The sequence below is a fragment of the Sarcophilus harrisii genome, chromosome 3 (assembly GCF_902635505.1).
Source record: "Sarcophilus harrisii chromosome 3, mSarHar1.11, whole genome shotgun sequence".
NCBI lineage: Eukaryota > Metazoa > Chordata > Mammalia > Dasyuromorphia > Dasyuridae > Sarcophilus > Sarcophilus harrisii.
In genome coordinates this window covers 144,180,648-144,206,488 of record NC_045428.1, presented here as the reverse complement: position 1 = coordinate 144,206,488, position 25,841 = coordinate 144,180,648, and the positions used below count along the sequence as shown (strand labels likewise).

The following is a 25,841-nucleotide window of genomic DNA, read 5'->3' as shown; positions in this document are numbered from 1 at the left end:
GGACCCTATGAACCCTTGAATGCATAAAATAAATACATATATATATATATATATATATATATATATATATATATATATATATAAAATAAAAAATAAAAAATCCAAGTTCATTGATCTCAAGTTAAGAACCCCTAGTACACACTAAGAAGAAAAGCCCAGAACAGATCCTTCGGTACTCAGTGAGTGACATAAAGGAAACTCCAACGACAGAATACTGAAAAATCAGATGTGTTAGAAGAGACTCAGGAATGATCAATGTCTTTGAAAATGTAGAGAGGAGTATTCAAGAGCAGATGATACCAAATGTCAAAGATTTCAAAGAGGGCAAGGTGGACAAAGCTTGAGAAAGATCATTGGATTAAAAGATCATTGGTAACTTTGGAGAGAGCAGTTTCAGTTGAATGATAAGGTTGGAAGTCAGATTGTAGTGGGTTTGAAATAGAATGAGATAAAAGTAAAGGCATTGATTGTAAATGCCTTTCCAAAGAAGTTCAAAGAAGATGTAAGATGATAGTTATAAGAATTATTAACAAGTGAAGGGTTTTATTTTTAATGCAAACTTTTGTCCCTTAGTAGCCAACCCATATATTTTAAGGAAAAAAGGAAAAAGAGAAAAAAATCAGCAATTAATACAATGAAAAGATCTAAAAATTCATGTGAAAAACCACACCTGTGTCCTTGTACCTCTGCAAAAAAGGGAGGTATAAGGTGTCTTGTCAGATCTTTTCTTTAGATCTGTGTTTGTTCTTCTTAATTTTGTGGCACTCACTTTTGATTGGTTTGTAGTTGTTCTTTCCATTTATATTGCTGTAGTAGCTGTGTGTGTGTGTATGTGTGTGTGTGTGTGTGTGTGTATTGTTTTCTTATCTCTGTTTCACTTTGCATTGACTTGTGTAAAATCTTTCTATGCTCCTCTCTTTTCATTAAAGATCAGTGGGGCATTAGTTGAACCCTGTTTTATTCTGGGTTCAAGTTCAATGACTTATCCTATTATACCATGCTTCCTTACTTATTCCTTACCTTTTTCTGGTATTCTTTTTTTAAGCTTCTCACTCTGCAGCCTTTCAAACTAGTTGTTCCATTCTCATTTTGGGTATCTACTTGAAGTTGTTGTAAAATTTTTCTTCTCTTCCTAGAGATTTCAAAATGCCTTATATTCTTTTACCCTATAGTGATTGTTGGTACTATGTAGGATCATAGATTTAGAATTAGAAGAGATCTTACAAGTCAGATAATCTAATCCTTTCATTTTACAGATGGAGAAAATAAGGCCCCAAAGTAAGCCACTTCGCTAAAGTTACAAATGAAGTGACAGAGGCAAAATTTTAATTCATCTTCTTAGATTCCAAATCTAGTTTTCTTTCTACTGTACCAAGAAAACATATATTTGGAAAAGGAAGTGGCTCAGAATACTGTTGTGAAAATAAATGTAAGGCACACTGTCTCTTTAAGGCACTTAAATTCTTATTGCATAAAGAATAATTGATGGTGAAAAATTCATATTTCAAAGTAGAAGAAATTTACATTAAATATCAACAGTTATATAATATTGCTACCATTATAGCCAAAGATTTTGATACTTAATATGAGTAGAGAAAGAACTTTATTTTAACACAAAATGCTAACATGCTAAAGACCTTTCAGAAATGATCTGTACTCTAGAAGATCTCTTTGTGAACAATAGAAAATATTTCTTTACTTGAGTGAAAAGTTTGATGTCATAAACCATCAGAGAAAAATCTTTATTTAAAAACTAGCCAAAACTTTTTTTAAAGAAACAGCTTCAAAAGCACCAAAAAGATTGGGGCCCTGTTGAAAACTCCAGAGTAGGGCATAATGGGTACCCCAGCTTATTTGCGTATACATATTTTGACTTAACAGAGGTAAAATTAAAATAAGAAACCATATAAATATTTGAAGATTGCTGTATTATTTTAAAAGGATTATTGGTGTGATAGGAGAAATTTGGAAAGTTATGAATTTTTATGTAAAAAGTGAGTCAGGAGGTTTTCATTTAAATCATTAAACAAAATAGAAAAAGGAAGAAAATGATGCAACACAGCAGCAACAGGAAAACAAAACAAAAAACAACCTGAGGAGAAGAACTGAATACATGGCAAACAGGCTGAAAAAACATTCTGTTGGAATTATGGCACTCAGTAGTCAAATGAGAGACTTCAGCTAAATAATTCTTGGTTAGAGAGCATTAACATTCATGTTAAGGTCTAGTGGACAATTAGTGCCCTGGAGCTCCACCTAGAATTGAAGAAAGGTGAAATTTTGCTTAATGAGCTTGTTGCTCTCTACCGACACTTTTGGCTTGAAAAAGAAAAGCAAAAGGGATTTTCTGTGGTATCCACTGAACTGGTCTCATCACTTGCAGGTGAAGCTCAGCTCAGCTGCTATGAGATCTGCCCCAATTGCACAGAACAACAGCCAAGTGAGTGAATAACTGGCTCTTCTGGAGTATAAAGTACGGTTTCATAAGGTTTCTACATATGAGGTAACTTTTCAATACCAAATGGTTTTGGTGACTGCTGCTTTATAATATAGTTTTAGATCAAGTACAGCTGGGCTACCCTCATTTGATTTTTTTCATTAATTCCCTTGAAATTCTTGACCTTTTGTTCTTCCAGATAAATTTTGTTATCTTTTCTAGGTCATTAAAATAGTTTCTTGGAAGTCTGATTGGTATAGCACTAAATATATAGATTAGTTTAGATAGTATTGTCATCTTTATTATATTTGCTCAGCCTATCCAAGAGCACTTAATATTTTTCTAATTGTTTAGATCTGACTTTATTTGTGTGGAAAGTGTTTTGTAGTTTTGCTCATATAGTTCCTGACTTTCCCTTGGCAGATAGATTCCCAAATATTTTATATTATCGACAGTTATTTTAAATGGAATTTCTCTTTGTATCTCTTGCTGTTGGATTTTGTTAGTGATGTATAAAAATGCTGAGGATTTATGTGGATTTATTTTCTGTCCTGCAACTTTGCTAAAGTTGTGGATTATTTTTAATGGTTTTTAGTTGATTCTCTGGGGTTCTCTAAGTATACCATAATATCTGCAAAGAGTAGGCTTTCTCATTACCTACTCTAATTCCTTTAATCTCTTTTTCTTCTCTTATTGCCAAAACAAGAATTTCTAATACAATATTGAATAGTAATGGTGGAAGTGGGCAACCTTGTTTCACCCCTGATCTAACTGAGAATGGTTCTAGTTTATCCCCATTACATAAGCTGCTTGCTGATGGTTTTAAATAGATGCTACTTGTAATGGGCTGAAGCTTGAGTTGATGCACTGAGGTCCCAAGCACGTGAGGCTAAATAGTAATTGGACCATACTCTATTAATATACATGCTTGGAGAAAGAATGCCCCCTGCCCACTCTTTGTGCAAGTCCTGATGTGTTGTATAGGAAATGACGATTCTGGTGGGTGGAGGCAGAGGGGAGGAGAGAGGGGCAGAGAGAGACTGCTGGCTGGCTTCTTGTCTGGCTGGCTTCTTGACTCAGCTGCACACATTGATATAGTGAATTCCCCTTGACCTCCAATCCCCCTTTCCCTCCAATCCTTCTTCACCTGTACTGAGAATAAAGATTGAAGATTTTCCCTTAACCTGAATTCCTGACTCCTGCTGATTTTACAATACGTGGTCATCATAGCTACTGACTATTTTAAGGAAAAGTTCATTTATTCCTATACTCTCTAGTATTTTTAATAGGAATGGATGTTGAATTTTATCAAATGCTTTTTCTGCATCTATTGAGATGATCATATGCTTTTTATTAATTTGGTTATTGATATAATCAATTATGTTAATAGTTTTCCTAATATTGAACCAGCCCTGCATTACTGGTATAAATCCTACTTGGTCAGGGGTATATTATCCTGGGGATGATTTTCTGCAATTTCTTTGCTAATATTTTATTTAAGATTTTTGCATCAATGTTCATTAGGGAGATTGGTCTATAATTTTCTTCCTTTGTTTTCAACCTACTTGGTTTAGGTATCAGTACCATATCTGTGTCATAAAAGGAATTTGGTAGAACTCCTTCATTCCCTATTTTTTCAAATAGTTTATATAGCATTGGAGTTCATTGTTCTTTAAATGTTTGGTAGAATTCACATGTAAATCCATCTAGTATTGGGGATTTTTTTCTTAGGGATTTGATTAATAGCTTCTATTTCTTTTTCTACAATGGGACTATTTAACCAATTTACTTTTTCCACTGTTAATATAGGCAACCTATATTTTTGAAGTTATTCATCCATTTCATTTATCAAATTTATTGGCATAAAGTTGGGCAAATAACTCCTAATTATTGCTCTAATTTCCTCTTCATGAGTGGCAAGTTCTCTCTTTTCATTTTTAAGACTAACAATTTGACTTTCCTCTTTCCTTTTTCTAATCAAATTTACCAAGGGTTTATCTTTTTTTGTTTTGTTTTGTTTTGTTTTATAGAACCAACTCTTAGTTTTATTTATTAATTCAAGATTTTTTTTTTACTTTCAATTTTATTAATCTCTTTTTTTATTTTTAGAATTTCAAGTTTAGTGTTTGATTGGGGGGGGGGGTTGCTCTTTTTCTAGCTTTTTTAGTTGCAAGCCTAATTCATTGATTTTCTCTTTCTCTATTTTATGCAAGTATGCCCCTAGAGATATAAAATTTTCCCTTATTATGCTTTGGCTGCATCCCACACATTTTGGTATGTTGTCTCATTATTGTCATTCTCTTGGATGAAATTATTAATCGTATCTATGATTTGCTGGTTTCACCCATTCATTCTTTAGAATGAGATTATTTAGTTTCCACTTACTTTTTAGTCCATTTTCCCCTGTAATTTTTATTGCATCGTGATCTGAAAAGAATGCATTTACTATTTCTGCCTTTCTGTATTTGAATGTGAGGTCTTTATGTCCTAATATATGGTTGATTTTTGTATAGGTTCCATGATCTGCTGAGAAGGTGTACTCCTTTCTGTCTCCATTGAGTTTTCTCCAAAGATCTATCATACCTAACTTTTCTAATGTTTTATTGAGATAACTTTTCTAAGTGCCTTTTTAAAGGTGGTGTTTAATTGAAAAATATTTAAAGTGTATGTTTTGAGTAGAAAATGTCCTCAGCCAAAGAATAGAAATGATCAAGAATCAGTTAATGACAAGAGAAGCAGTTTCATGTGCTGCAGATGTTCCTGAACATACCAATAATATTGAAGCTTGCAGTCTAGAGATATGTTACTATGAACATATAAAATCTCTCCCTTGTGTGTTTTTCTGCCCAGTTCTTATATTTGTGTGTGTCTATTCTTCATAATTTTTTTCAGCATAAAAATCTAAACTATTTTATTTTTAAAGTTTGGGCTACATAAAGTGTCACTATATATACACACACACATATATATGTGTGTATATATACACATATGTGTGTATGTATATATTATATATGTATATATATATATTTTATATATATATATATTTTTAACCTCAGGTTGCCCCCTCTAAATTCATATTATATTCTTTGAAAAGCGGATGGAAGTAAGAGTAATTCAGAAGTATTAGGGAAGAAAGGAAGATAAGTAGATTGGTAGAAGATTGTTGATTTATATGTACATTGTAAAGTATTTTTAATGTATTTGCTTTAATATATTAGTATCCACAATGATTGTTTCTTTTGCCTTATAATTAAGTAAATAGTTTTTATTAAAACTTAAAAGCTTCATTATTATGAATGCCTAATTGTATAAATGTCCTTCATTGTGTGGGTGTGTAGATAGAAAATACATTTGAGGGAGACTCAAGAGCTAGAATGGTAAATATGGAAAATGTGTTTCTTCTCAATAAGATCCTGAAAGTTTGAATGTAGTCCATCAGTAACAGTCTGTCTTTGGAAACTTAGACTTTATAGTTGTTGTTTTTTGTTTTGTCTTGTATTTAGGCAATTGAAATTAAATGACTTACCCAGAGTCACATAGCCAGTAGGTATTAACTTGTCTGACCCTGGATTTGAACTTAGGTTCCCCTGGCTGCAAGGCTGGTGCTCTATCCATTGTGCCATCTAGCTGCCCCAAATTAGACTTTATAGTGTAAAAGCAGATTGAAAGGGTGAAACAAACCTATTGAAAGAGCATGGATTTAAATGCCTAGGTGAGTAGTGTGAGGTCCCAAGAGTGACATTATTGGGTATTTCCATTCCACAGTGTCTGTAATGATGAAACCCCACTGTAATACTTGTCTTGTTATCTGGGAATATTGGAATAGACAATATTTTATTTCTTTGATGATATGAGGAACAAATGCTTTATTAGTACCCATGCAATATTAAAAGAACAATGGAAGACCTCTAGTATATTGGTAGGAAAATAGATCAAAAGCTGAAATCTAAGGCCCCCAACTTATGGATGAGTAAATAGGGGCCTAGAAAGAAAGTTCAAGGTCATATGGGTACTAAGGATTCAAACCCATACCCTCTCATTTTAAATCAAGCTCTATTTCTACCGCATTAGGATACACAAGATGGTCTGGGGAGAATTTATGGGACAATAATTGCATGATAGGAAAAAAAAAACATGGGTGGACTATGATCTGCACTATTAGAAGGGATACCCTCTTCAAAAAGATCTTGGATCTGTTTAAGTACAGAAGTTTCCAATCCTGAAAACTAGTGGAAGAAATAGGAATTTTGAAAGGTTCAAAGAAAAAAGGAACACTGCCTATTCTGTACTGCACTGGTAATTTTCTTCAGCAGTTTCCTGCTGATTGATGAGGAATACTATAGCAGGATATGGGAGTTAATAACATAAGTTTATAAGGTCTTGCACATTGTTTCAAGGATCTGTTCCCTCAAGCAGCAAGTACTGGGCCTAAATACAATCAATTTAAGCATGGTGGTCAGGGAATGGCATTTCAAACAAAATCCATATAGTACATGCTAGAGCCAATTGAGGATTGCCAAGTGAAACAGCTATTTTCTGGGGAGAAAAAAACACTTTCTATTATTTTATGTTTTGGAATGACTTAAGGGCTGCCAACCCTTGTCAATCAGTCAGACAGTCAATAAACATTTAAGTGCCTACTAGTGACAGGCACTGTGCTAAATGCTGGAAATACAAAGAAAGCAAAAGACAGCCCCTATTTCTCCAGGAGCTAACAATGTAATAGTGGAAGACAGAATATAAAAGGAAGCAAAATAAAACCCCAAAGAGGTAGATGGAGGAGAAGTAACTGACATGTGAACATAAAGGAGAAATTAGATGGAGTACAGTCAGGTGAAAATTGAAGAGATGTGACTTGGGCTCCCTTCTTAAACAAGAGGTTCTGAGATGAGGATGGGAATGGGGGAAGTGTTTGCTCTCCAATTCCTTGGCTTGCAAGGCTGGTATTGCCTTTTCTGCAGAAATCCCAATGTTAGCTTGTATGTATGTTTTTAGTTCTTGTTATAGTAGATTTCCCTCCATAGAATATTAGTCAGACACCTGGAGTTTGACTGCACTAACAATACTTAGTTGTCAGCTGGGGACTATGCCCTTGGTGAATTCTCTGCCACAAATCTGTGATTCCAGAAAGGTCTCTCCCCCTGCTTCTTGGCCCACCCTACCTGCTATTCAGTAAAATGTGCTTAGAGAAAACAAAAAGTATTTTCCAATCTACCTAAAAGCTGAAATGCTTTCAAGGGATCAAAACCGATAGATAATAATTTGAGGATTTAGCTGACATATATATTAAGTCAAATACAGAAAGTTCTTGGACTTTGGATAATCACATTAAGAAAATACAGAAAGAGTGAGTCTTCTGACAAATATAAAATTTCATACTGTCTAAGCAAAGGCAAGTACCAAAGGAAAATTCACTCCTGATAGGTAGTTAGGTGGCACAAACAATAGTGTGCTGGGCAAGCAATCAGGAAGTTAAATCCTGCCTCAGATACTTACTAGCTATATGATCCAAAATATGTCTCTTTATCTCTGTCTATCTCAGTTTATTCAACTATAAAATGGAAATAATAATAGCACCTTCTTCAGGATTATTTTGAGAATCAAATAAGATAATATTTGTAAAACAGTACAGTGTCTGGGACATAGTGTTTATTATATAAATATTAATTAATACTAGCTATTGCACTTGCCTTGGCAAGGAACTAGAGATTATAGCCATCATAGAAATCCAGATACAAACCTGCCCTAAATTCTATAGTTTCCTGTGAGTCTGAGGAAAGAGTGCATATGATATTAAGAATCACAATTTTAAAATAATTTATGAAATATTGATTATCAATGTTCATGACCTTTTTATTTTTCCATTATTGTGCTGTGGAAATTATATTGGATTTGGAGTCAAAAAAGACCTGGTTTTGAATCTTCCCTCTGACACTTATTAGCTACACTAGCATGAACAATTATTTAATCATTCTAAGACTTAACTTTCCCATGGGTAAAATGAAAAAGAATAATACCTATAATTATCTCATAGGGTTGTTTCAAGGATCAAATAAGGTAATACCTGTAAATGCTTTGTAAAAGTTAAAGTGTTATATAAGAGAGAGGAGTCATAGCTGAGAAATGTATATGGGGATGCATTTCTCAGAATTTTCCTCCTCCCTTTTTATTGCTTTCCCTTTCAAACTATTTTGTATTTATTATCCTGATCTTTATTGTATATGTGTGTGTGTGTGTGTGTGTGTGTGTGTGTGTCCTTGTTATCTTACAATTTAGAATTTAATCCCTTATGAGTACAGATTTTACTTATCTCCCCAGCACCTAGCACTGTCACTGGCACATAATAGGTATTTAATAAATGGTTGTTAATTGATAACTTTGCCATTATCCTCAATTTTTCATTCTCACTCATCCCACACACTTAGTTTCCAAATCTTGTCTTTTTTTTTCTTCTGCATAAATCTCTTACATCTTACCCCTTCTCTCAACTCAGACAACCACCACTTTAGTTAAGGCCCTCATAATATTCCCCTGGACTATTGAAGTGGTCTCCTAATTGGTTCTCCTGTCTTTTCTCTCCACTCCAATTTGCCCTTTATTCAGCTGCCAAAGTTAATTTCCTTAAAGGCAGATCTAACTGAGTCACTCCCCTATTCAATAAACTATCGGCTCTCTTTTCCCTCTAGTTTAAATAAAATTAGATGTTATTTGTAAAATACTTGGCACATGCTTAACAAATTTTTATTCCATTCCATAATATACATAACAAACTCCTCTTTTCAGCTATTAAGGCTTTAATAACCTGACGCCAACTTGTTTTTCCAGCCTCATTATATATTATGCACTTCCAAATATCTAAGGTTCAGCCAAATTGGCCAGCTTTCTATTTCTAACATGATGCTTCATGTTTTTGAACTGATCACCGCCCCCCACCCCCACCCCGTGTCTGAAATGCTTTCTCTCTTCACCTCTGCATTTTAGGTTCCTTCACTTCCTTTACATCACAGCTCATGTACCATAAAAGGCCATCATTCATCCCTCTATTGTTAATGTCCTTCTAACTATAATACCTTGTATCTAAACCTATTGCATCTATTTTGTATTTATTCTGTATACATATTTTTGTATGGGAAGTAACTAATGATCCTGGTCCCTAGGAGCATTTGGAGAGTGCCGTGGATACAGTTGCCCATATTCTGTAACTGATAAGTCTGCTATTCACAAAGTGGATAACAGCATCTTTAATAAGATACGCCTGAGAAACCTGATCTCAGAACACCTTCAAAATGCATTATTAGTTGGCCTCTGCTTCTTTTCTTGGTTTTTTATTTTTTTACATAAAGTTGTTGGAACCAATGCTATGTAGAAACTCTCCTAAGAAGGAATCTTCTTCTCCAGAGACCGAAGTGATATAGGGAATTTGTATCATAAGATATTGGATGAAGAAGATGTTTGTACTCTTATTCTTGATATGTCAGTTTGTAAAAGTTATTTTAAAGGTCAAAACCAAAAGAAGAGACACTTGTACTTATAAAACATTTATAGAAGTAGAAAAAAGACCTTTAGTACATGAATGGATTCTCTGTGGAAGACCTAGACCAGAAAGTATGGGTAGGTTATGCTCTTCACTGGTGGGAGGAGTACCTTGTCTCCAAAAGCATTGATATAATGAAATATTCACATATAGATTTCAGAATGTACTTAATTTGGTCATCAAAAATATTCGTGGGTCACATTCTATAGTGATAAAATTAATCAACTGTTTACTTAGTTGGAAATGTAAGAAGATTTTAAAAAAGAATCTGAACTTGTACTTTGATTCAAGATGATTAGCACTTTAAAAAAAAAAAAACAGCAAAACTACTGCTCATCTGCCCGTGATTTAGGTATAGTAATGCCTAGAGGTAGAAATATATTTAGAATTTTTCTATGGATTTTCTCAACTGGAAAAAAAAAAACTTGCACAGTTATATGAGTGTAGGGAATTAAATTAAGTATTGGAACTTGGATCTTTATGCTTAATAAGTGAGATCTAGAAAACCTACAGAGCACTATTTCAACGTGCCATTTCAGCAACAGTATTGTCTTTAGGTTGTGAAAATTAAAATTTTATTATTTAAGATGCTGATACAACTATAACTGTATTTCCACTTGCTACCACCATTTTCATTAAATACACATGGCTCACATTGTAGCTCAAAAACTTCAATGTGATTTATGCTTTTAAATATTTGGCTTATATTACAAGATACTCATTAATCACTTTTCCCCAGACACAAATGAAAATAGTTATTGTCATCAATTCTCATTCATATAACTGTAATTTGACTAATTTAAAATTTACTGTAATTATTTTTGTCTTTTTTCCTGAAAACTATTCTCAAAGTACACTTTTGTTATCAAAATCCATAGTTGTAGGCTTCCTATGCCATATGTTTACTTAATTGGTATTATGCAGAATCACTGACTCATTACCTTTGAATAGTCATTCACAACTTCATTATATTTTATTTTCACAGTCTACATGTTGTATTTACTTTTCATATTTAGATATGTTTTAGGGTAATTTTAAAACTCTAGAAAATCCTATATATTAAATATTAATATTATGAGGATTTGTCTTGTGTTTGGAGTGGGAGGAGGGAAGGCGTTGCAGTCCAGGCCACTCATTGATTGACTGCTCCTAAGGTCTCCATGCCATTTAATCCCTGTGAATTTTTTTTGCAAATAGCATTTTATTTTTTCCCAATTACATGTTAAGATAGTTTTCAACACTTTTTAAAAGAAGATTTTGACTTCCAAATTTTTCTCCCTCCCTCCCTCCTACCCTTTCCCCTTCACAAGATGTCAAGCAAATTGATGTAGGTTATACATATGCAACTGTGCAAAATATATTTCCATATTAGACATGTTGTGAATGAAGAAATGGAACAAAAGGGGAAAATGATGAAAAAAATAAAAATAGTATGCTTCAGGCGAGCCAGGATGGTGGAGTAAGAAGTAAATCACATAAATCTCACATATTCACCTCCAAACAACCATAAAATAGTGCCCCAAACCTAGAACAGCAGAACCAGCAAAAAAAAAAAAAAGATGGGGTGAAACAATCTTTAGCCTAAGAAACTTGAAAGATTGGCAACAAATATCTGTCTCATTCAGGTAAAAGGAGAATACAGTCCAGGACAGGAAGCATTCCATCAAGCCAGCAGCAAGCTCCATGCCAGCAAATCAAGGAGAGATCCTGAGCCCCAGTGTGATAGAGAGGCAAACACCAACAACAGGATTCCCCACATGCCTCAGCCTACCCCGAAAATGGGTAGACTTCAGCTCTGAGAACTGTCACAAACTTCAGCATAGCCCCAGACAAACAGACATCCTCCAGCAGTCAAACAATAAGCCTCCGGTGACTAGACTGTGCCATGTTTCAGTGTAGTCCCAGAAATACCCCTTTAGCTTCAGTACACACCGGACACTAGGACTAGGATGACAGCTCAGCATCAGATTACCTGCCAGACCTTTACAGTCTCCACTAGCACCAGTAATCCAGACTTCTCTTCACTGCACTAGAAACCAAAGTCCCCCATGGACCTCAGAACAACATTAGTGCAGCACCAGGTAAACATCCAAGGCCTGTCCCTGGTACAAGAAACCTGAAACAGTGTCTCTTCCACTCTGGGAGCACAACTCAAATTTAAAGGAAGGGGGAAAGGCCAAAAAAGATGAGCAAAAACCCAAACAACAACAACAACAACAAAACACAGGAAGAATTTGACCATAAAACATTATTATAGTAACAGGGAAGATCAAGACACAATTTCAGAAGAGGAAAATAATGTAAAAACACCTATGGACAAAACTCCAAAGAAAAATGGAAGTGGTCTTGAAGCCAGAAATAATTCATGAAAGAGCTCAAAAAGGAGCTTAAAAATCTTTTGAAAGGCAAAAGAAAATTAGGGAAAGAAATGAGCATGATGCAAGAGAATTATGAAAAATTAGTTAACAGCTTGGAAAAAGTAAACAATTACTTAAAAAGTAAAATTGACCAAATGGAAAAGGAAGTACAAAAGCTAACTGAGGAAAACAATATTTTAAAAGTTATAATTGGGAAGTAAAAACTAATGATTCTACAAGACATCAAGGATCAGTCAAACAAATTCAAAAGAATGAATAAATATAAGAAAATGTAAAATGCTTTATTGTAAAAACAACTGACTTGGAAAATAAATCCAGGAGAAACAATGTCAGAATCATAAGACTATCTGGAAGCCATAATCATAAAGGAGACCCAGACAACATCTTTCAACAAATGATTAAGGAAAACTGCCCTGATATTCTGGAATCAGAGGATAAAATAGGCATTGAAAGAATCCACTGATCATCTCAAGAAAGAGATCCCAAAATAAAAACTCTAATGAACATTATACACAAATTTCAGAATTATCAGGTCAAAGAAAAAATACTGCAAGTAGATCAGAAAGAAACAAATTTAAATCATGGGGAACCACTTTCAGGATAACATGGGACTTAGCTGCTTTAATATTAAGAACATATTCCAGGAGGCAAAAAAGCTAGGACTACAACCAAGAATCACTTACCCAGAGAAACTAAGCATAATACCTCAAAGAACAACTGTTCATTCAATAAAATAGCTTTCATAAAATATTATCTCCAACAGAAGCCTAAAAAGATAAAAAGAGGAAAGAAAACATAAATGATTCAATGAAGCTGAACTGGTTAAATCCCTTTCATGAAAAGATGATACTCGTCATTCTTAAAAATTATACAATAATAGTATAGCTAGAAGGAATATTCATTGACAGAGGATACAGACATAAAGTGAATTTGAGGGAATGACATAAAAAATTAAGGGATGAGAAGTATACTGGGTGCAGAAGGAAGAAAGAATGGGCTAAATCATTTTCACATGTGAAAGACGGGAGGCAATGGACATTACTAGAACCTTACTCTCATAAATCTTGATTCAAAGAGAGAATAAGATATACAATCTATATATACATATATATTTAATCTATTTTGCCCAAGAGGAAAGCAGAGGTAAGAAGATTAAATAAAAAGGATAGGGACAGAAGAGAGGAAAGACGAAGTAAGTCCTAGCAGAAGCAAAACACTGTCAAAGAGAGGAAAAGGTAAAAGGACTGTACAAACAGTAGGAAAAAAATAGGATTGAGGGAAATATAATTAATAATCATAAATGTGAATGTAGATGAGATGAACTTTTTCATATATTGGAAGCAATAGCAGAATATATCAAAAGCCAGAATCATATAATATGTTGTTTACCAAAAAAAAAAAAAAATTCTTGGAGCAGAGAGACAGATGGAGTAAAAGTAAAGTACTGAAGCAGAATCTATTGTGTTTCAGCTGAAATTAAAATAAAAAGAGGGGTAGCTATCCTCATTTTATACAAAGCAAGAGCAAAGGATCTAATTAGAAGACATATGTCTTGCTAAAAGTTACCAGAGTGAAGTATATAAATGCTAAACATATATGCACCAATTGGTATAGCATCCAAATTCTTAAAAGAGAATATAAACCACAGGTTCATGACCAAATGAAATTGAATGCATTACAAGACATAAAATAGATACTTTTGGTGATATTAAATTAAAAAGTTTTTGCTCAAACAAAATCAATGCAACCAAGATTAGAAGGAAAGCAGAAAGCTGGGGAACAATCTTTATATCAAATATATCTGGTAAAGCATTATTTCTCAACTATATTGAGAAGCAAGTCAAATTTATAAAAATACAAGTCTTTCCCCAATTGATAAATGGTCAAAGAACATTAACAGGCAGTTTTCAGAAGTCAAAACTATCTATAGGCATTCTAAACCATTATTGAGTAGAGAAATGCAACTTTGAGGTACCACTTCAGATTGCCTAATATGACATAAAAGAAAAATGATAAATGTTGAAGAGAAGGTGGGGAAATTTGGACACTAATGTATTGTTGGTGGACTTGTAAACTGACTCAACAATTCTAGAGAGTAATTTGAAACTATTCCCAAAGAGTAACCAAAATATATATTTTTGATACATACCCTTTGATCCAAGCAATACCACTATTAGGTCCGTATCCCAAAGAGATGATAAAAAGGGGAAAGGACTTACCATGTGCAATAATATTTATAGTAACCTTTTTCATGATGGCAAATTTTTTTTTCTTTCTTTCTTTTTTTATTTAATAGCCTTTTATTTACAGGATATATACATGGGTAACTTTACAGCATTAACAATTGCCAAACCTCTTGTTCCAATTTTTCACCTCTACCCCCCCACCCCCTCCCCTAGATGGCAGGATGACCAGTAGATGTTAAATATATTAAAATATAAATTAGATACACAATAAGTATACATGACCAAAACGTTATTTTGCTGTACAAAAAGAATCAGACTCTGAAATATTGTACAATTAGCTTGTGAAGGAAATCAAAAATGCAGGTGTGCATAAATATAGGGATTGGGAATTCAATGTAATGGTTTTTAGTCATCTCCCAGAGTTCTTTTTCTGGGCATAGCTGGTTCAGTTCATTACTGCTCCACTAGAAGATTTGGTTGATCTCGTTGCTGAGGATGGCCTGGTCCATCAGAACTGGTCATCATATAGTATTGTTGTTGAAGTATACAATGATCTCCTGGTCCTGCTCATTTCACTCAGCATCAGTTCGTGTAAGTCTCTCCAGGCCTTTCTGAAATTATCCTGTTGGTCATTTCTTACAGAACAGTAATATTCCATAATATTCATATACCACAATTTATTCAGCCATTCTCCAATTGATGAACATCCATTCAGTTTCCAGTTTTTAGCCACTACAAAAAGGGCTGCCACAAACATTCGTGCACATACAGGTCCCTTTCCCTTCTTTATAATCTCTTTGGGATATAATCGATGGCAAAATTTTTGGAAACTGCCCATCTGTTGGGGAATGGTTGAACAACCTGTGGTATATGAATGTAATGAAATACTATTTATACAATAATTGATGAACAGGAAGATTTCAGAAAAACCTGGAAATCCTTATATGAACTAATGCAAAGTGAAATGAGCAAACCAGGAAAACACAATACACAGTATCAGCATCTTTGTGTGATGGTCACATATGAATGACTCAGCTTTTCTTAGAAACATGATTCAAGACAAATACATACGTTTCATAAAAAAAAAAATGCTATCCACATCCAAATACAAAACAATTGATTCTAAATGTAGATCACAGTTTTTTTTCACTTGTTTTATTCTTTTTCATGTTTTTATTCTTTTCATCTGTTTTTTCTTTAAAAAATTTGACCAATAGACAAATATATTCTACATGATAGCACATACTGAATTGCCTACCATTTTAGGAAGAGGAAAAGGACAGAAGGAGAAAAATTGGGAACTCAAAACTTGTAAAAATGAATGCTAAAAATTGTCTGACATGTAATTGGAAAAATACCATTAAAAATAGTATTTTTGATCTATATTCAGATTCCAAAGTTCTTTCTCTGGGTGTAGATAGCATTTTCTATCATGAATCTTTTGCAATTATCTTAGGTCATTGTATTGCTGAGAAGAGTTAAGTCTGTCATAATTGATCATAGCACAGCATTGTTTTTACGCTATACAATGTTCTCTTGGTTCTGCCCAATTCATTCATCATCAGTTCATGTAAGTCTTTCCAGGTATTTCTGAAATCCACCTGCTCATCATTTTTTATAGCACAATATTATCTCATTGTTCAGCCATTCCCCAAGTGTTGTATATCCAGTGAATTTGCTAAACAACAGCAATCATTTTTAAGGGCACAGACCTATAGATAGACCCAGGAAATCTGGGCTCTTAAGGTACACAGACCTTTATGTACTTAAGCTACTGAAAGGCAAGGGGGCCACATATTTACATCCTGTAAGTAACAAAGTGCCTGTTTTGTGATCTTTTTGGTGCTTGTGTTCCTTCTTGTCACCTTCTTATTCAGAATGTCCTCTCAAATGTCTCTAATTGACATCATAATTAATGATTCATTTTTAATTTCAAATATACTACTCATAATAGATAATGTAGTTTAAAAGTTTTCTACTTTAATACTATTTCTTTTACCTATAAATGTCAAGGAAAACTTTTCTTTGACATTTAGAGCCTCTCTGATTTGATGAGATTTAGGCCAATAGTGTCCAAGCTTTTTTTTTCCTTCTATAATCAGAGGAATATGGCTGCTCACTGACCTTACCAGTGACATCTATGTGTAGATGGTATATATGTGTGTGTGAGATCTGACTTGCCCATGCAACTAAAGAACCTTTGTATCTACTTTGAAATTGAGCCCTTGCTGCCTTCTGTTGTTCCATACATCCTTAAAGTAAAACTTTTTTTGTATTGTTTCTCCTAACTAGAATATGTGCTCCTTGAGAAAAGAGACTCTCATTTTTCTACTAGTATGCCCCATGCTTTTAGCATAGTGCCTTACACATCATAAATATTCAAATAAAGCTTTTTTATTCATTCATTCTTTCTGTCATCAAAATATCCATCAGGATTTAAGTACAAAAAAATGAATGTGCATGTGTTTAAGGATTTAAGATTTATTATGTTTTTTTCTCTGCATTTTTTCTACCATTTTCTAAAATTAAGGGACTTTTTCCTTTCTTTCACAAACCCTACATTGCTTCAATCCAACCAATCCATCTATCTTCTTTATAATCTTGTGCCTAATGGCCAGAGATTTATATAATTTTTTTCTTCAAAGGGATAGTAAAAGAAGAAAAAGGATAGAATGAATGAAGGAAGGGAGGGAAAGAAAGGAAAAGAGATAGAAGGGGGAAGGAAAAGAGAGGGAAAGAGGGAAAAATGGAAAGAGAAGGGTGAAGGGAAGGAGGGAGGGAGAAAGGGGAGAACAGACAAACACTTTTGTGATAATAAGGAAGACTTTTGTTGTTAACAAATGTAGGCCTCCACTGTAACCTCATTTTGCTTCGAATTATAACTTGCAAACCTGTTTGAAAAATGAGGTAAAATCAGGGAGGAAGTATTATGATCTTATGCAAAGAACACTAAACTGGGAATTAAAAAGATGTGATTCTAGTTCTGGCTCCGAAACTAGCCACTTATATCACCTTGGATAAGTAATTTTATTCAACATATATTGGTGGTATAACTACTAATATATATAGTACTACTGATGTATATAGAACTTACTTTTCTATGTGTAATGGAGAATAATTAGTTACAATAGGGAGATACAAGTTGGTGTTATTTAGTCACTGTGATGTCCATAACCCAGATGAACTTGTCCCTGCAGAGTGTTTTCCCTGTGATAAATACCAACCTCTTCACCAAAAGCATTGATGTTTTCCCAAACTTATGTCACCTCCTTCCCCAAATGCAAAATTGTGGGGACTGGGGAGAGGTTCACTTTGCCTCTTTCTTTTCCACTAATAACTACTACCACTAATAAAAACTAATATGATGGCACACTTGAAGAAGCTTAATTCAGCCAAACATTGCTAGTCATGGCACTAAGACTTAAAGAACAGGTAGAGAATAAACAAGTAGATTGGCAGGGATTATTCTAGGTTAATGAAACAGCATAAGTAAAATAGGAGAAAGTTCTAGAGTCACATCTTGGTAAAAAGCTAGCCTTTGTTTTAGTTTACATCAATACTCATTTTTTTGGTCTCAGGGCCCCTTTATATTTTCTAAATTTCTATTTTTTCAATTGTTCAGTCATTTCAGTTATATCCAACTCTTCATGACCCCATTTGGGGTTTTCTTGGCAAAGACACTAAAGTGTTTTGCCGTTTCCTTTTCCAGCTCATTTTACAGATGAGAAAACTAAAACAAACTGGGCTAAATGATGGGCCCAGGGTCTTACAACTAGTAAACGTGTGAGCCTGGATTTGAACTAGAGTTTTCCTAACTCCAGTTCCAGCATTCTATTCAATATACCCACCTAGCTGCTCTTAAAAATAGTGATGGTTCCTAATGAGGTTTGGTTTATGTGGGTTGCATCTATCAAAAATTACTATATTAGAAATTAAAAGTTTATTTCCTCCACAAAATAGTAAGAAAAGTGACATTCTTTTACACTTTTGTAAATATCTTTAATGTCTGGCTTAATAGAAGACAGCTGGATTCTCAAATCTGCCTCTACATTCAATCTGTTGCAATCTGTTGCTTTGATTGCTATATATGAAAAAAAAATCCAACTTCACAGGGATATAGAGTTGAAAAAAGGAGGAGTATATTAATAGCATTTTCAGATAATTATGGACACCCTTCTTTAAGACCACACTACAATTTGACGAATGGTAGTGTCTCAAAGGTTAGTGGCAATGTGGAATCTAAAATTATATCAATAAACTTACCTTCTGCTATATTAAAATCTATTGTTTTATCTTGCTCTTTAGCTTAATTTTTTTACCCATTCATAACTTTGTAATACAATGCATTGGTCATTTGAAAATTATTGTTCCACTGAGTAATATAGCTCTTCCATATTTTGCCACATTCCATTACAGAATACCATTAATATTATTAGAGAAGTTTTTAAAGATTAGTAACATGTCAGGTTTATAGGAGATAGATACAAGTTTTCCAAAATTCCATTTGCCCTTGAAAACTTGAATTTTTTGATTTGCAATAAATACTGCCAGTTTAATTTCCTTGAAAGTTCATTTTGTCCTCATTTTTACAAAAATGTTGGCTGAATACACAATTTGAATGATTATAGTTTATCTGTTAGTCATTCTTTCAGGTAAGAATAATGTTCCATGAAAAATAAGTGGCTAGTTCAGCTCTCAATTCAATCACACCATTGTTTTTCTTCCAAACCACCATTGTACTTTGATATGCAGGGACTTTTATGAGAACTTTCTTTTCATCACACAGAATACTTAGGAGCTAATCTTTAATAAAATTAATAATTTTATTATTTTCATCAAGGACATTCTTAAAGTAAAAATGGATACACCATTTGTGTTTGGTACCAAGCAGTTATATAAGAGATCTTTGGTGATTAGTTGGCTGATGCTTAATGAATGCAAGCAAAACCACAAGGCCAATATATAGGAAAAAAGGCCAATATATAGGGGAATTAAAAATCATTAGTAACTTTAGAGAGTTCACTTTCAGTTGAATAATAAAATTGGAAGCCAAATAACAAAGGGTTTATTATCAAGTTAGAGAGAAGAAAGTAAATATACCTAGGACTTGATGCAACAGCATTAGGGATGGGTTAGAGAGAAAACTGCCTGGAGAAGGAACATTGGTGGGGGGACTGTTATAATATCCTAGCTATGCTATTAACTACTTTTGTGACTTAGGAAACAATTTTTCCTCTCTTGGCCTCAGTTTCCTTCTCTGTAGAATAAGAGTATTAAACTAAATTTCCAAGCTTTCTTCAAATTCTTGCCTTCTATATTCTATGATCTGCACTAAATGAGAAGCATAAAAATCTGAAATAAGAAAATTAATGGAGGAATTGAAAGGAAATGATGCATCCTACAAATACTATAGACATAGAATAAACATGAGTTGCAAATGTATTGGAATAAGGAGAAAAGGGGGAAAGTAAAATATGGAATTTGGAGTCTTTTGTGAATGGGTGGAAATTGGCATCATCAAAAGAAGAAATGTTAAGTAATTTGCAGGTGTTATGAACATAAAATTTTGAGCTGAAAGGAATTTAAGAGATTATCTAGTCCAAATGGAGATAGGAGTGGGGGAAGGAGGAGAAATAACTTCCCAGAGTGATAGATAGTATAGAAGAAGTAGGAACTGAAATCAATTCAGCAAACAGCAATCATTTGATCTTTAAGGACAGATTTAATACAGGTTCAAGAGGAAAGATTCAAAGATGACAAGATTTCTGGTTTTAAGTAAGAGGCAGGCCAGATGAAAATACCATTAATAGAAATATGGTAACTGATGATTTAACTTCTCTGTGACTCAATTTTATCTAATTCTAAAATGGTAGGAGTTGGTTAGAGTTGTGAGAACTATTCCACTTCTAAGATTCTATTATTCATTTATTAGTATTCACATAATCTCTTTTTATTCCTCCCCAATTCCCACCCTCCCACACACACTAATTTTTTTCTTCATTCCCTGTGGCCTTTTTCTTCTTTCTTTGGAAATGCCTCCTAAACCAACCAATCTGAATGTACTGTCTTACAAAACAATGTTTAGGACAAGGAATGCACTTTTATTTAAAATGAATTCAGAAAATATTTCAGATATCATATTTTAGATATCATATGGTAAGAAATTTACTATAGTAATAAATGATACCTTTTAAGGTTAACCAGGACACACAAGGGATATAGTCTTTGGCTAAGTCAATGTCCTATGAGACTCAACTTCCCCATCAGTGGCAACAAAGAGGTGGACTTCCAGGAGATTCTTTTTTTGTACTTGAAAAATTTATTATTTTTAATTATAGCCTTTTATTTTCAAAATATATACATGGATAATTTTTGACATTCACTCCTACAAAACCCTGTATTCTAATTTTTTCCTCCCTTCCCTCCTCCTCCAGTCAGCAAGTGATCCAATATATGTTAAACATGTGCAATTCCTCTTATATTATTTCCACAAATATAATGCTGCACAAGAAAAATCAGATCCAAAGGAAAAAAATGAGAAAGAAAAACAAAATACAACCAAACAACAAAAAGAGTGAAAATACTATGTTGTGATCCACATTCAGGTCCCACTGTCCTCTCTCTGGGTGCCGATGGCTTTCTTTATCACAAGACCATTGGAACTGGTCTGAATCATCTCATTATTGATGAGAGCCATGTCCATCAGAATTGATCATCATATAATCTTGCTGTTGTCATATATAATGATCTCCTTCTGCTCATTTCACTAAGCATCAGTTCATGGTAAGTCTCTCCAGGCTTCTCTGAAATCATCCTGCTGATCATTTCTTATAGAACAATAATATTCCACAATATTCATATGCTATAACTTGTTCAATCATTCTCCAATTGATGGGCATTCACTTCATTTTTCCAATTTCTTGCTACTTACAATAAGGGCTACCACAAACATTTTTGCACATGTGGGTCAGGGAATTCTTTTGTGTATCATTAATCTTCTTTAACAATCTGGTGAAGCTTCTGTTTTTCTCAGAATAATATTTTGAAATAATTAAATGAAATGCTAAATTCTGTTTATAGGTTAAAGTTAAAATGTAATTTCCTCTCATCCAAGTTCATGATTCCTTCTATGGATACCAGGTTAATAATCTATAGACTCAGGGATTTACCGGATGCAGCTCAACAGTCTAGAGCCAACTGCTAAATTTTCAGTGTAAGCATTTACACCTTGTAAAATTGGGTACAAATCAAAATTTGATTTACTATTTTGTCTAGGCACAAAATAAATTAGGTTGTCTGGGTTGTCTAAACTTAAGAAAATGCTGGAGAACATATTAATACAGATTAAATTTAGAAGCATGCTTTCTGTGCTTTTTCCTTGTAGAATAATTTGTTAAAATATTTGTCAGCATACTTCTCTTTGGATCGAGATGATCTCTGAGATCCTTTCTAGCTTTAAATTATAGAGTCCTTTTTTAAAGAAAATTCTGAAATATTATCAAGTAAGAATCATTACTATATGTCGAGAACCCCGGTAAGCACTATGGATACAAAAATAAAGTGAGTACCCTTGAGGAGATAATTTAATGGAGGAGACAATGTGGGTGTGTATATACATACACACATACATATATATATATATATATATATATATATATATATATATATATATATATATATACATACATATATGCGTACATATATGGTATGTATAAATGTCGCTATAGGTGTGCCTATATGTATATAGATAGATATATGAGTGTATAGATATGAAAAATTGGAAATAGCTATCATTAGCATTAAATAAGACCCTGATCTTGGAGTACTGCTCCATAGGGAGGTGGTACGCCCACTCCAAATAGAGAGAGCCATAGATGGCTCCGCTTTGGAGGTAAACTCCATCCCATTTCAGGCTCAATCCAAATTGGCCCCGTAGCACAAATCTACGCATGCGTCCTTTTCCCGTAGCCTCAGCCTAACCCTGGATAACGGAATCCAGGCATCCCACCTCTCCCCTCCCCTAACCGGAAATGTGTGGTTACTAGGGGCGGGGCGTCGGGAGGGTAGTAGTTTGGGGTTTAAGGGGTGGGGGTGACGGGGGAGTTCTGACTGCCCAGTCCTCCTTTTCCTCGTTTTCTCTCAGCTCCTTCCATTCCTCTCCCGGCTATGGCGGCGGTGGCTACTGCCTACGTGGTGCGGCTGCTCCTGGGCTCTGTGTCCTTGTGGCTCCCCTTGCTCCGGGCTGAAGCGTCCTCCGCTCCCGCCTCCTCCAAGGCGGTGACGGCAAGCTTGTCTGCGAAATGGCCCGCGACCCCCCTGCTGCTGGAGGCGAGGTGGGTGCGGGAGCGGCGCCTGGGCCCGAGAGCCACCGGCAGCCCAGGGAGTGGGAGGGCTGCGGGTCCCTGGTTGGGGGGCTGCGGGCGAGGGCAGTGCTGTCCACCTGCGTCTCTTCTTTTTCCTTGTCCCACTGAGCTGGGTTAGGGATTTGAGGAATCGCCTTTGGGTTGATCCTATAAACGGCTACCATCCTCCAGGGTCTCCTTTCCCCTCTGGCTACCCAAGTCCCCGTTCCCTTCTAGGATTATCCACTGCCACTTTTTAACTCCAAAGTTATTACTTTGTTGCAGGTCCCTATCCCTTTCTAATAGCATCCTCTGCCACTTTTTAACCCCAAAGCTACTACTTTGTTGCTGGGAACTCGTCCCCTCCCTTCCTGCCGTGCTTACTTAACTTTGCTGCTTTCGTGTTCGACTGTGTTTTGGGAATTTAGGACTGGGGAAAAGACCTGGGATTTCTTTGATTTAAAAAATCCCTCCTGGTGAGGAGCTTGTACTGATTTAAGTTAATGAATTAAGCCTTAAATTGTAGCTGTGTACCAAAACATTGACGAAACAAATTAAGTCCCAGGAATAATCAATCTCTCCTTATATCCTAATAAGGGAGACCATGTGGACTTATTATACAGTATATTCCAAAAATCTTTTTAAGTGTAGTTTTAATCTTTTAAAACTTAAAATTTAACCATGCTATTAAAACTCAAAATTGTACGAAAGACTTAGAAACTCTAGAAATACATATAGAATAAAATCACTACAAAATACTTAGATATAGTTACTTTCATAACAAATATAACTACAGAAATAGAATACAAGCTGATTTGAAAGGGAGGGATTGAGAGAGTAAGGAAAGCCTTTAGGTGGTCTTGAAGGAAAATAAGAGGGAGTGCAGTTCATCCACGAGGAATTCTGCCAGTGAAAGGAGGCAGAGACAGGAGACAGTGTCAAGAAGGCCATTTTGGTTGGATCACTGTATTGGAAGGAGATTAATGCAATAATAGTAACAGCTATTATTTATATAATGCTTTAGGGATAGTAATATGCTTTACAAATATTATGCCATTTGATCCTGATAACAACCCTGGCAGATAGGGGCTTTGTATCTATCCATGTACCCAATTTACAGAAGAGAAAACAAAGACAGAAATTAAGTGACTGATTGTGTGAGCTGACAGAAAGGAGTTGAATAAAACGTTAAGGTTAGCACCTAAGACCCTAAATGCTGTTTTCACAAGGAAGAGGGATATATTGGAGAAGAATAATGAGTTCTGTTTTGGACATATCAAGTTTGAGATATGCCTAGGACATCCACTTTAAAATATCCAATTAACTATTGTGATATGAGATTGAAATTTAGGAATAAGCCAAAGGTTATGTCTGCAAATCTGGAAGTCATCTTCATAAGAGATGCTAATAAAATCCATGGGAATTGATAAGATTATTAAGAGAGGAGAGAGACAGACATAGAGAGATAGAGATGGAAAGGGTTATATAGGACAGTATGGGAACAACATCCACAGCTAGAAATCTTGATAGTATAGATAATGTGTTTCTCTTTCTCTTTCTCTCTCTCTCTCTCTCTCTCTCTCTCTCTCTCTCTCTCTCTCTCTCTCTCTATATATATATATATATATATATATATATATATATGAAACATGTGTATATGTATATATACACCATATAAAATACCATAATAAGGCAAGGTAATAGATAAGAAAAGAACCAGAAAGGAGTAGTGTCCCCAAGGCCCAGAGAAGAAACAGTATCCAGTAGAGATTGAAGATATTGAGAGCAGAAAATGACTATCAGATTTGACAATCAGTGGTAACAGAGAAGTCAATTTCAGGCAGATGATGAGGTCAAAATCCAAATTGCAGAGATTTAAAGAGTGAATGAGTAGAGATGAATTTTGAAGGCAGTAAGAATTTAGACAGCTTTTCTAAGAGTTTAGCTGGGAAAGAAAGGAGAAGTGTATATAAGGGTATAAAAAAGGAAGGTAATTTTTTTTTAATTCAATTTTATTTATCTTTTATTTTTGGTTTCAAATTCTTTCTTTTCCTCCTGCCCCTTCCCTACCCATTGAGAAGGCAAGAAATATATGTATTATACATATAAGTCATGCAAAGATGTTTTCTTATTAGCCATGTTGGGAAAAAATAAAGTGAAAGCAAATATGCTTCAATCTAAGTATATACTTAGAGTTAATCAATTCTCTTTCTCTCTTTGGAGGTGAATAACATTTTTTCATTATGAGTACTTTGGAACTGTCTTGGATCATTATATTGATCAAAGTAGCTGTTTTTCATATTGCTATTACTTTGTATAATGTCTCCTAGTTCTGCAGGCTTCACTTTGCATCAGCTTATATAGTTCTTCCCAGGTTTTCTGAAACCATTCTTCTTAACATTTCTTGTAACACAATAGTATTTCATCATATTTCATGCACTATATCTTATTCATTTTCCAATTGATGGGATCCCTTCTCCTTTGCCACTACAAAAAAAGTTGTTAAAAATAGTTTTATATGTGTTCCTTTTTGCCTTTTACTTGATTTTGGGGGAAGTAAAGAGCTAATTGTGGTTTTGCTTGGTCAAAAGGGTATGTATGCACATTTTTAGAGCCCTTTGGGCATAGTTCCAAATTGATCTCCAAAATGTTTGAATCAATTCACAGCTCCACAAAGAATGCATTAGTGTGCTTATATTTCTATGTTTTCTCCAGCATTTGTCATTTTCCTTCTTTTGTCATGTAAACCAATCTGATTAACATGAGATAGTACTTCAGTTATATTTGTATCTCTCTAATTATTAGTGATTTAGAGCATTTTTTCATATGAATTAATAGCTTTAATTTCTTATTCTGAAAGTTATCTGTTCCTATCCTTTTGAATCTGGTACAGCTAGGTCATCTTCCTTTCTAGTAAAGATTTTTTTGCCTTTTTAAGGATGCGAAATGATTGGAAATGTGTGA

General features: G+C 34.4%; 1 protein-coding gene across 3 annotated transcripts in view; it reads left to right on the top strand.

The window, feature by feature from the left end:
• The first annotated feature begins 22,607 nt into the window (after positions 1-22,607).
• Positions 22,608-25,841, top strand: part of UGGT2 (UDP-glucose glycoprotein glucosyltransferase 2) — a 191,672-nt gene continuing 188,438 nt past the window's right edge. For all 3 annotated transcript variants that reach the window (XM_031958563.1, XM_031958562.1, XM_031958565.1), the window contains exon 1: positions 22,608-22,868. In XM_031958563.1, the coding sequence (XP_031814423.1) occupies positions 22,702-22,868 (167 nt within the window). In that variant the 5' untranslated portion in view covers positions 22,608-22,701. The remainder of the gene's footprint in view (positions 22,869-25,841) is intronic.